The 12,643-nt window shown below is 33.0% G+C and overlaps 2 protein-coding genes across 2 annotated transcripts; one reads left to right on the plus strand and one right to left on the minus strand.

Moving 5' to 3' along the window:
* On the plus strand, window positions 1–4,115 carry LOC105799296 (NADH--cytochrome b5 reductase 1). Its single transcript, XM_012629764.2, has 9 exons — window positions 1–209; window positions 1,056–1,197; window positions 1,275–1,365; window positions 1,467–1,544; window positions 2,294–2,374; window positions 2,499–2,588; window positions 2,710–2,775; window positions 3,608–3,694; window positions 3,767–4,115. The coding sequence occupies exons 1-9, from the start codon at window positions 101–103 to the stop codon at window positions 3,857–3,859; spliced, it is 837 nt and encodes a 278-aa protein (XP_012485218.1). The 5' UTR covers window positions 1–100; the 3' UTR covers window positions 3,860–4,115.
* A 32-nt stretch (window positions 4,116–4,147) lies between these two features.
* Window positions 4,148–5,745, minus strand: LOC105799295 (geranylgeranyl diphosphate reductase, chloroplastic). Its single transcript, XM_012629763.2, has one exon. It carries the CDS (start codon window positions 5,549–5,551, stop codon window positions 4,181–4,183), a length of 1,371 nt encoding a protein of 456 aa, XP_012485217.1. The 5' UTR covers window positions 5,552–5,745; the 3' UTR covers window positions 4,148–4,180.
* Between the last annotated feature and the right edge of the window lie 6,898 nt (window positions 5,746–12,643).

Here is a 12,643-nt window from a genome sequence, read left to right on the forward strand (position 1 = left end):
CAGAACAGAACTGGGATCCGCTATAAAATCCTTTTACAATCTTTGTCTTCTCGTAGTTCCAAAACATTGGGTCTGAAAAAATTTAAAAGAGAGAAAAAAAATGGAACATTTTCAATCGCATAGGGTAGAAATAGTAAGCATAGCTGTTGCCGTGGCTGCTGTTGGTGCTGCTACTGCTTACTATTTATATGTTTCCAAGAAACCCAAAGGTAGAAAGTTTTTTCCCTTTAACTCTCGTTTTCTATATAAAATATTGATTGTGTTTCTGATGAATTTGTTTTTGGGGTTTTGCGTTAGATCACATATGATGCATTTTTGAAATATATAATGAAATGGGATTCCTTTACAATTTGATTGCTTGTGCTATTGGGATGTTTATTTTCTATAATTTTCATTTCCTCAAATAAATTGCAGAAAGCGTTGTATATTTTTATTTTTTGTTTAAATTGTTGAAGTATTTATTGGTTTTTCAATTGTAAGAAGTAAACAAGTAAGATACGGAGTGGAGCCTTGTTCTTGTGGTTGAATTGAAACCAATGTTACTTGCCTACTTGGAACATAAAGCTGACAACGTTTTAAGATCAAATAAGTTTAAGAGAATATCTAATTGGATGGCAGCAGTGGAATACTGTCTTAAGCTCTTCAGTAGTAATAATTTCCAGTTAGTAGTTTAGAAATTGCTGAATTCCCAATTTTTTTTATCTGGTAAACATGAAGTATTTCATCTCCAAGCAGCTCTCTAATGCTTCCCATTTTTAAATATTTAGTTTCTTCATTAACAACTTGTTATTTTTTTATCCTAGATTAACTCTTTTTCTTTTTCCCCTTTTCTGGTGGTAGCTTTGTTTTCTTTTCAATCTCTTCATGCACCTTGTTTGAGTTTTGAGAATGTAACCTGTAAAATTGTTATGTCCTCATTGTTAGTAAATTGAAGAATGTAACCTTGTTTTCTTTTCAATCTCTTTATGCACCTTGTTTGGGTTTTGAGAATGTAACCTGTAAAATTGTTATGTCCTCATTGTTAGTAAATTGATTAATGCCTGATGTTCGGACAGTTTGCTTGGATCCGGAAGAATTCAAAGAATTCAAACTTGTAAAACGCACTCAACTCAGTTACAATGTGGCTAAGTTTAAGTTTGCCCTTCCCACACCAGCATCGGTTTTGGGGCTTCCAATTGGACAACATATGAGTTGCAGGTTTGCCTCTGGACTGACTGTTCGAGGATCTTTTACTTAAAATGTTGCACATGTTTAATTTTGTTTTTCTTAAACAGAGGAAAAGATCAGAATGGCGACGATGTTGTCAAGCCATATACTCCAACAACTTTGGATTCAGATTTAGGGTACTTTGAACTAGTCATAAAGGTTTACATGCAGCAAGCAATTGATGCTTTGCACACTGTCATCGTGTAATTTTTTTCCTTCTTGCTTACAATGACACATAATTTAGTTTTCATGATCTGTAGATGTACCCTCAAGGAAGGATGTCCCACCACTTCCGGGAGATGCAGGAAGGTGATTACTTAGCTGTTAAGGGACCCAAGGTATGTTTCTTTGATGCTATATCACATTATGTTACAAATACTATTTTCTTGTTTCAAAACCCAGTTGTAGCTCCATCATATAAGATACTAATGTCAAAAACAAATTGGTAGAATGTAGTCTTAACCTGTAAAATCGTGATCTTTTAACAATTAATAGTTTCAGATTCTATCTTAAAGATCCATCTTTGATTTTAAAAGAAAACCGAATTAGTAGTAAACACAGTAAATTTAAAGAAGGCTCATAAGTAGAACTTCTAAAATGTGTATGTGTGGAAATGTCAGCAATTATTTATTTTTTATATCTTGGATTGCGGCATAAGTTGACTCTAGAAGTGGTATTTTTCACAAACACATGCGTCGGTCCCATTCTCTATTCCCAGCACCATGTTTGAGAACTGCTTTTTTATTTCAGCGTTTTCCATTTTCTATTTCACTCTTTTCTCATTATATATTTCTTCCCCCCCTTTCAGTTCCTTAGAAGTGTTTGACAGATCAGTTCACTCTAGATAAAAACCCTGCCCCTTAGAAGTGTTTGGTAACACAGGTTTTTGGAAAAAAGTGATACTGCACTTGGTGTTTAGTACATTTCGTGGGTGAATTAAGGTGACCTTTCTTGCAATTTTGAAGCATGTCTTAATGTGTTATATACATTTGTCTCCTAGGAGAGATGTCATAGGAATCATATATTCTATAGTAAATCCATGTTAAAAGAACAGCTAATAGTTGATTTACCTATTGGATGCTTTCAGGGACGCTTCAAGTATCAACCTGGCCAAGTTAGAGCATTCGGTATGCTGGCTGGGGGCACTGGCATCACCCCGATGTTCCAGGTTTTTTATTTTAGAATCTACGAGCTCAGCTACTTCGGATGACTTTTTGTCTTCTCACCTTGCACAAAACTTTCTTGTTAATTTTTCATTTAATAATTGCGTAACTTTCTCATATGTTATTCAGGTTGCTAGAGCCATATTGGAAAACCCAAAAGACAAGACTGACATTCATCTTATTTATGCCAATGTCGCTTATGAGGACATTCTGTTAAAGGTGGGTTCTGTTTCTCTCTTGTTTAATAAAAAATCGCACATCTGAAAATGCTCAGAACTTGGGGCAACAATTCTATTTTCTGATAGGGGCAATCTAATACAAATTCAATTTTGTTTTTCAGGAAGAGCTGGATGAGCTCACCAGTAGATATCCCAATCGTATGAGCGTGTACTATGTTCTGAATCAGGTATACAAGTCAAACATCGTTTTCTTTTTACTTTATTATTCCTTTTTCTTTTCTAGTTGAGCTGTTTTTCCACCGTCCGCATTTTTTGTTTCAATTCAGAAATGAGAAATCCAGCATTTGATATGCCAGTTTTTCGTCTCTGTTTCCTAGTTGCTTGTTTAAGATTATTTTATGAGAAATAATTTGTCTCCTCAAGTTTGTACCATCTCCGTTAGTAGTCATAGTTCTAACTGGGAGAGCTAAGGAGTCACAGTTTTGTTATATTGGCATACTATATTACTGGGACTTAGCGTATCATGTGTGTATCCTTGTTTCAAAGTTTTTCCATGTATTTGGAGGAACCATGGAGAGTCACACTTCCGTACCTATGTCTATGCACCGGACATTGGTGTCGGAAAAAGATACTTAAAGAAAAAGGGAGGGTTGTAGCAACATAGCCAGAATAAGACCTAGAACATAATTGCCGGAGGAGGTTAGGCTTATGAATATTCTTCCGCTAAACTTCTCAGGTCAAAAGTCATAAACTAGTGTGGCTTTAAACAAATGACATACCCTACTAAGTTGCTCATAAAATTTCTTTACATCCACAACTTAAAAGATTTTGATTCTCTAAAACTGAAAAGAGAAATCATCTTTCTTCGAAATCCCAGAAATAGTTTTTGATCGACTTAAGTAGTTTGTGCAACAAATACTGGTCGGCTTTGATTTCCTTGGCATCCATTCTCAGTTTTAGTTGTTTCAAGGTGTAAACAACCTATATAAACCTCTTGTTGCATGAGGTGTTTTAAACTTGCAGCTAATATTTATTTTATGTTAAAACATCATGGTGCAGCCTCCTGAAGGATGGGATGGTGGAGTTGGGTTCATATCCAAGGAAATGATTCAAGTCCACTGCCCTGCTCCTGCTGAAGATATTAAGGTAATATTTAGTTCACCCACACTTTCTTTGAATGTGATGCTTGATCAGTGATTGATTGATTGATGAATATAGATATTGAGGTGTGGACCGCCTCCGATGAACAAGGCTATGGCTGCTCATCTTCAAGCTCTCGGGTACATTTCCGAAATGCAATTCCAGTTTTAAGTCTCCGCTCTAACGTCATTGATGGCCAGTAATATTATTAAATGAACTCAACAAGTAATGCCCAAATCACCAAAAGAAACTCGGGTCTTTGGTTTGTGATATGGTTTAGAGTTGAGGCTCACAGCTTAGCTTTACTGCTATAATAATCGTTGGGATGGAGAGAACATTTGAGATTTTATGCTGTATCATTCATCACAGCTTTTTACAAGCAAAATTTTGCTCTAAAAATATATATAAAATATGAAAGATTTCGGTACCCATGTTGAAATAAATTAAGTGAAGACTATGTTGTTTTGAGTTGATAACAAAATTTGCATTTATTCATGGAAAAAGTTGCAAGTTGAACGCAGCCATGTCTCTACCAACAATCTTACATCTCATCAAACTCCCAAAAGTAGCGAAAACCATCTTAAGATCTTCCCATCTATCTCCCTTAGCTAACTTCTTATACAAGTAACTATCAAAAGTCATCCTTTGCACATACTCACTCCCACAAACTTCAACCAATGCTTCCCTTGCTTCATTACTCCCATAAAACACCCTTTGCAACAAATCCAAGAACCTAAATGTACTCACATACTTTTTGTCCCATTCCATCAAATACTCCCTTTTCAAATCATCGTCACTTATCATCCATTCTCCACCCTCCGATGCTCTTACTATTCCTTCCCCACACATCCTCCCCGATTTGGCCGCAAAATAAATGCCTTCACCTGAGCACTTTGTAACATACCCCGCCGCGTCCCCTACTAGTGCCACGCGTCCTCTTACTCTTACCGGTCGGGGATGTTCCGGGATTGGGTGGGCCTCCACTTTGATCACTTTTCCGCCCTTGATCTTGTTTTTAACCCTTTGTTTGATCCCTTGCTGGTACATTTTAATATCCTGTTTCCCGCACACCGTCCCAGTCCCCACTGCCACGTGGTCGCATTTGGGGAATACCCACGCGTAAAAATCGGGTGACACGTCATTTCCCACGTACATTTCCGCGAGGTTTTGGTAATACTCCATTTTCTCGTCTGGTAATCTGATTCGCTCTTGGAATGCTATGGCGCACGTGTAGTTGCCGGCTTTTATGAATTTAGCCACTTTGCTGTTGGCTCCGTCGGCGCCGACGATCACATCGACGGCTAGGGTTTTACGGGAGTTGTTGACTGTGTGGTGGATGATGTAAGGAGACAAGGAGGAGGAAGGGATTTCGAGATGGGTGACGAGCGAAGGGATTAGTTGGGCGCCGGCGGATTCGGCCCGGTTGCGGAGGAAGGCATCGAGGACCTCGCGGCGGAGCATGGGGATGGATTCGTGGGCGCGAAGGGATTTGGATCCGAAATCGACGGTGAGATTTGAGGGGGAAATGATTTTCATCTTGGTGACGTGGCGGTCGATGAGGTGGTGAGGGATGGAGAATTCATCGACCATGCAGAGAGGGATAGCGCCGCCGCAGGGTTTGGCGGTGGAAGGGCTACGTTCGAAGAGAAACGTCTCGATTCCGCCTGAAGCTAGGGCTTCCGCGGCGGAGGAGCCAGCTGGACCTCCACCTATCACGGCGACCCGTAGTTTTCGGCCGTTAAGGTGGGGATGGGCAGCTGAGACAGTTAAACGCCGGGGTTTAAGGAAACAGGGTTTATGTTTTTTGATCGAGAGCTGAGAAGATGGGGTTTTGAGAGGGTTTTGGAGTTGGGAAGCTGCCATTTTTGTGTTTTGGAAGCTAAACCCTAATCTTGGAGTAAAGAGAGAGAGAGAGTGAAAAAGCTTGGGACTTGGTTTAACTTCACTGTTTTCGGTTCACATTGGTTTTAACATTAATTAGTGAGTTGTGGGGGTTGGTGTACTGTAGTGTAGTAGATTAGTGAGGTTATTTTTTGTTTGTTTATATTAAAAAATTACACTCTTAACAAAGTCGTTCTTGCGTTTGATGTTTGTAATAATAAGATGCTCTTTACTCTGGTAGTGGATGCAAAATAGCAGATAAAGCCAAAGAAATAAACAAAAATTTTCATTCTGCAGTAGCAAGTACTAGTGCTTGAAAGCAGCATTTTCATGGCACATTAACATTGCAGATTTGCAGTTCCATGTGTTTTTGGAAAATATTTTCTGATTTTTAGTGTTTGTTTCAACCAAAAAGATTGCTTAATTATTATTATATTAATAATAAATCTTTATTTATATTTATAATATTTAAAATTAATAATATATTAATATAAAAGAGAAGATTACTTTAAAAATTATAATGATAAACAAGAAAGCATTCTTCAAGAATATTATGAATTTATTAATACGCATAAAATTCATATAAAATTCTTTAAATGGTTTGAAAAATATTATTCATCATCTGTTAGTATAATAAAACATAATACTAGCTGGTAGACTAATAAAGGAGAAGTTGAATCTCAACATCCCCCTTTAATGGAGGTTCAATTTCTTCACAAAAGTACTGAAATAAAAGCAAATCCTTTAAGAATGAGAGCTCCTGATGCAGGAGAACAAATCTCATCAAAAGATATTAAAATGATAGTAGAACAAAACAATTATACAAATATCAATCTTCATGCAATAGGAAAACAATTAGACTATATTGAGAATTTGGAGGAAAGTCAACCGATTAGGAAAGAACCAGTAAAAGAGATACTCGAAAAAAGTTCGTCAGAAACTGAACCTGAACCTGAAGAAAATACACAGGAATATATGATGGTTCTAACTAAAATATCTATTCAAAAATATTTAGTAAAAATAAATATTGTCATAAACAATGAATTTCTATTAGAAACAATAGCCTTTTTTGATATAGGAGTGGACCAAAGCTGCATTAGAGAAGGGATAATTCCAACAAAATATTATAACAAAACATCAGAATCTCTTAAAGCTGCAAATCGTAAAAAACTAAAAATTACTTACAAAATTCCAAATACGAAATATATAACAAAGGTATAAAATATCAAACATGTTTTTAATGGTAAAAGATATTACCCAAGATGTCATTTTAGGAACCCCATTCATATCCTTACTCAAACCTTATAAAGTAACAAATAATTTTATCTCCACCAAAGTTTTAAACACTAAAGTAGAATTTTCCTTTTAGAAAAACCAAAAATAAGAAATCTAAACTTATTAAAATCTTTATCCATCCGTAATGAGTAGATTAATAATTTAATTAATCATAAATAGAAGCAAATCTCTTTTCTAAAAGAAGAAATATGTTTTAAAAAATTGACTGAACAATTAGGAAAAAGAGCAGTACAAAAAAGGATAAATCAAATCAAAAAAGAAATAGAATCAACAATTTGTTCTGACATTCTTAATGCCTTTTGGAATAAGAAAAAACACGAAGCAACATTACCATATGAAAACAATTTTGATGAAAGACAAATACCCACAAAAGCAAGACCCATACAAATGAACAAAGAAATGAAAGAATTTTGTAAAAAAGGAATACATGACCTTCTTAATAAAAATTTAATTAGGAAAACCAGTTCTCCTTGGAGTTGTTTAGCATTCTATGTAATAAAAAATGCAGAACTCGAAAGAGGAACGCCAAGATTAGTAATTAATTACAAACCTCTCAATCAAGCCTTAAAATGAATTAGATACCCAATACCAAATAAGAAAGATTTGCTACAGAAACTTTGTAATGCAAATATTTTCTCAAAATTTAACATGAAATCTGGATTTTGGCAAATCCAAATAAAAGAAGAAGAAAGATATAAAACGACATTTACTGTACCATTTGGACAATATGAATGGAATGTAATGCCTTTTGGGTTAAAAAATGCTCTATCTGAGTTTCAAAGAATAATGAATGATATATTTTACCAATATTCTCAATTTACAATAGTATACATCGATGATGTATTAGTAATTTCAGAAAATTTAGAAAAACACTTCAAACATTTATCGATGTTTATAAAAGTCATAAAAAATAATGGTTTAGTAGTTTCTAAATCCAAGATAAGTTTGTTCCAAACCAAAGTATGGTTTTTAGGTCATTACATTACCCAAGGAACCATTACCCAAATAGAACGATCTATAGAGTTTGCTAGCAAATTCCCAGACCAAATCCTTGATAAAGTCCAATTACAAAGATTCTTAGGAAGCCTCAATTATGTCATAGACTTTTATCCAGGTCTTAGCAAATTATGTAAACCGTTATATGATAGGCTCAAAAAGAATCCACAACCTTGGACAAATAACCACACCAATATTATCACCCAAATCAAAAAATAAATCACTAAGCTTCCTTGTTTATATTTAGCCGATCCAAATGCCCCCAAGATTGTAGAAACAAATGCTTCTGAAATAGGATACAGTAGGATCCTAAAACAAGTTAAAGGAAGAAAAGAGCAAATAGTCCAATTTACTTCCAGACACTGGAATCCTACTTAGCAAAATTATAGTACTATTAAAAAAGAAATTTTATCAATTATTTTGTGCATTATAAAATTCCAAAGTGATTTATTAAATCAAAAATTTCTTTTACGAATCGATTGCAAATCAACAAAAAAAGTTTTACAAAAATATATTCAAAATATTGCCTCAAAATAGATTTTTGCAAGATGGTAGACAATTTTGAGCATATTTGATTTTGATATTGAATACATCAAAGGAGAAACTAATTCTTTTCCTGATTTTCTCACCAGAGAGTTTCTTAAAAAATGCCACCCAAACTCCGAGACAAAAGAAAAGGGAAAATAGGAGAGTCATCCAAAACGCAAATTTCCTCAAAACCAATTAATTCATGGTATGAAATTTGCCATGAAGAAGAAAATAAGAAATCATCATCATCAAAATCCTCCAAAAATACAATAATTCAAGATGCATAAGATCTAAATGAAATTGGTTCTCAAATCAAAAAATAGATTGAGTCCATTTCTCAATCCCCAGAAGTAGCATTGGCCTTTTCAAAAATGAAAGATGAAACTCCTCTGAAACAAATTGCTACTGAAGCAGCAAAGATTTCAAAAAATAAAGAGATTGTTTTACACAAACCAAAATCTCTAAAAAATGTTTTAAAAGAGGCTTCTCTCCAAAATATTTTTCCAAAAGAGATAGCAGTGTCTTCACGACTGCTACACAAAAATCTTCACAATATTTTCCAAACAAATATTTTGAAAAAATTCTTGTTGTGGAGGAAGAATTTTCAGAAAAACCTCCATATATACTTGCAAAAGAACTTTTCAATGGATGGCATTTCAAACCATTGAATTCTCAAAAACCCCAACAGTATTATGAAAACATATTGGTTCAAATTGGATCAGTATTGTTCAAACATTACACAGACCCAAAAGATCCAAATTTTATTACCCATTCAACAGCCCAAATACTAAAAATTCTTCGACCAAGAGATTGGAGTGAAAACCTAAATTCTTCAAAGAAATTCCCAGACAAATTTACCACCAAAATAGACCACTACCCATATTTTACATATTGGGATTACCAAATGGCATGGTACAATGCCTTCTTAATGAACAACCAACACATGAAATATTCTTGGCTCATATATTTCAAATACGGTAACCAATTCAAATTCCCAAACTGGTTCCAAGAATGGTGGAATTGGTATGGACCATCATCATTTGAGATACTACCAGAAAAAATTCAAAACTTATGGCCCAAATTCTTTGACAAATTTCAGCCTGAACCGGACCAAAAACACATTTACAGGACAATCTATTTACAGACCAAAAATTGTGCATTTCTTGGATTATTTCATGGAATTATTCTTATGAGCAAGATCAATATACTGGAATTCCATTACTAGTTCAGAACTACAAGACTAAATGGTGGGACAAATTTAATGATGAAAAATATGATTCAAAATATTTTGATAATTTTTTCAACAAGAATCCAAGATTATGTAAGTCCGCAGCCCCGGATCTAACCACAGCAAAATTCCTTCAAGCAAAGTCGATAGCTAGTGCGATGTTAGCTCAAGCCAAGACCAAAAAGGAATACAAAAAACTCATGGCTAAAATGCTCAGCTCATTGGATTCCAAATCCGAAGATGAGAAATCTTCAGCATCCTCAATCAAGACGGTGGATCTTACAGATGATACCACTTCAGTGACCATCACCAGGACCAAGAAAAAGTGATGCAAGAAAAGACAAGTAAACAGGAAATATTCCCTGACGAAAACAGTAAATATTCCCTGCAAGAAAAAGATGCATGAATAGTAAATATTCTCTGTAATTTGTATTTTTGTAATCAGAGAATATATTCTCTGAAAAGTTTTAACCAAAGTCTCAATATGTAATGATGAAAGGGACAATTTCCCGGTTCAAATGATGTAAAGAGATGATAGCCCTTTATAAAAGGCTATCAGATTCAGAATGAAGAACAAGACTCGAAATACCCATTTCAGAAATCAAAACTCGTTTCTCCAAAGTTTTAAAGTTTCTCCAAATTTTCAAGTTTTTAAAATTTAAGTTTTAAATCTTTTATTACAAATTTCAAATTACGGTTATTAAATTCCAAACCCGATCCTCAGATCCTCGGGATAGTCTGGTATTAATATAAAATATTATAATTTTTAATATTATCAAATATACATATTTAATTATCTATATCTAATTATTTAATAATTATTTAAAATTTTATAATATTATAATATTCTTCTTATATTATTGAAAATATTCAATATTAATATTTTAATAATAAATATTTATTACAATTATAAATATATTAATAATAAATATTTTGTAGTATAAAGGTTAAAATATACCATAAGTCCATATGTATTCTTCACAAATTTGGAATTTAGTCAATGTACTATTATTTTCAAGAATTTAGTTTTTCTACTTTTAGATTAGAAAATCAAGTCAAATTGTTAAAAATGTTGAATTTTTATCAAATTTTTAATGTTACATTTTAAGTAAAAATATTTGGTATTTATGTAACTAAAAATAACGTTATAATGAAGATGAATTTAACAAAATATTTTAAAAATGCTAGCAATTGAACTGAATTTTGATATATAAAAAGTAGTACTAGCCCAAAAATAAAAATGCATGGACTAAATTTCAAATTTACGAAGAGTATAAAGACTTATGACATATTTTAACCTAGTATAAAATATGTATTATTTAATTAAATAAATATGAGTATTTGTTTAAATAATGCTTAGCTTCATTTGTCCCTTACAACTTTAATATGTCAATATATGCTCTCATATATGTAATATATATAATTTAAATTAAGTTTTAATTAAGCATTATTTATTATTAAGTTTATATATGACATTGATTATTACAAAAGATTTTCTTATTATAAAATAAATTTTATTGTTAAAAAGAAATTGCAATATAATATTTTATAACAAATATATTTATGTCGTATTTGTTTTCCTAAGAACAATGTAAAATATAAATTTATAGATATAAAATAAACTAAATTAAACAATGAAAACATAAGAAAATCTCAAATGTATATTTGTTTAATTGAAAACAACTTTTATGAAATATTTTCAGAAATCGCCAAACAATAGAAAATATTTTACATAAATTCATCTAAACAACAAAAAATATTAATTTTTCCAAAAAAAGTAAGTTATTTTTCATAAATTATTTTTCGAAAATCATTTTCGATAATTGCCAGTGGCTTATGGCTAAACTATAGTTTGTCATGAAAGTTAGAGGAGAAAGGGTGTATTAATGCAAAAGCGAAATGGGTTACTTTAAAAAATGAAATTCAATCTATATAATTAGCATGTAAGCTAGTGTTTCACTACTCTACCATTGTTTAAACTAGAGAAGAAATTGTGAAATGTGTGTCTGTCTCCTCTTTTCATGAGTGCTGTTAAAGTCAAGCCCTTAAGCTCCTAAAACTGACCACACTTCACACTCATATAGGAAGATCTCATCGAGAGTGTTTCCGTAATTATAACACTCTAACATATTTATGTTTTGAGTCCATAAAGAGAACATTACTAATCATTCTCTTATCATTCCGAGTACGAAACACTTCAATCCTAGGATGAATTTATTTATAGTGCTAGCAGTCACATACTAATAATGTACTTTGTCTCATTGAACTCAAGACTTAACGTTATACCAAGCATTGAGTCGAGTTTCCATCATGGGTGACTTTAATTGATGGGCTTGGGTCTCATCCCTTTTGAGGTCTTGTTGATTACATCTCTAACAAGACTTTTTGTCAATGGATTCACCAAGTTTTCACTTAACCTCACATAATTAATAGTGATCACCCCATCGGAGATTAATTATCGGACATGGTTATGTCTTAATCATTTGTCTAGACTTTTCATTATATACTTGGCAATATGCATTTGTTAGAGTAGTCTCACCATCATAACAAATAGAAATAGGTGAAATTGGTTTAGGCCATAGAGGTATATCATAAAGCAAATTTCTTAACCATTTTGCTTTTTTAGATCTAGCAGCTAATACAATAAATTCAGCTGCCATGGTGGAATCAATAATACATGTTTGCTTCTTAGAACTCCAATAAATAACACCTCCACTAAGAATGAAGATTCATCCACTAGTAGAAGCATGATCTTCCAAACTTGTAATCCAACTATCATTTGAATACCCTTATAAAATTGAAGGATATCCATTATAGCACAATCTATAGTACCTAAGTACTCTATTCAAAGTTTACCAATGTAAACTACTTGGATTACTTGTGTACCTATTCAAAGCTTGCCAATGTAAATTACTTAGATTACTTGTGTACCTATTCAATGTCCCAACAACATATGCAATATCTGGCATTGTACAAGGCATTATGTACATAAGACAACCAATTAGACTTGCATATTTCAATGGATC

The sequence above is a fragment of the Gossypium raimondii genome, chromosome 9, assembly GCF_025698545.1.
Source record: "Gossypium raimondii isolate GPD5lz chromosome 9, ASM2569854v1, whole genome shotgun sequence".
NCBI classification, from domain to species: Eukaryota; Viridiplantae; Streptophyta; class Magnoliopsida; order Malvales; family Malvaceae; genus Gossypium; species Gossypium raimondii.

Coding starts and splice junctions, on each gene's coding strand:
- LOC105799296 (XM_012629764.2), top strand. CDS start 101: ATGGAACATTTTCAATCGCATAGGGTAGAAATAGTAAGCATAGCTGTT. Junction 1,545..2,293: donor TAGCTGTTAAGGGACCCAAG/GTATGTTTCTTT, acceptor GGATGCTTTCAG/GGACGCTTCAAGTATCAACC. Junction 3,695..3,766: donor CTCCTGCTGAAGATATTAAG/GTAATATTTAGT, acceptor TGATGAATATAG/ATATTGAGGTGTGGACCGCC.
- LOC105799295 (XM_012629763.2), bottom strand. CDS start 5,551: ATGGCAGCTTCCCAACTCCAAAACCCTCTCAAAACCCCATCTTCTCAG.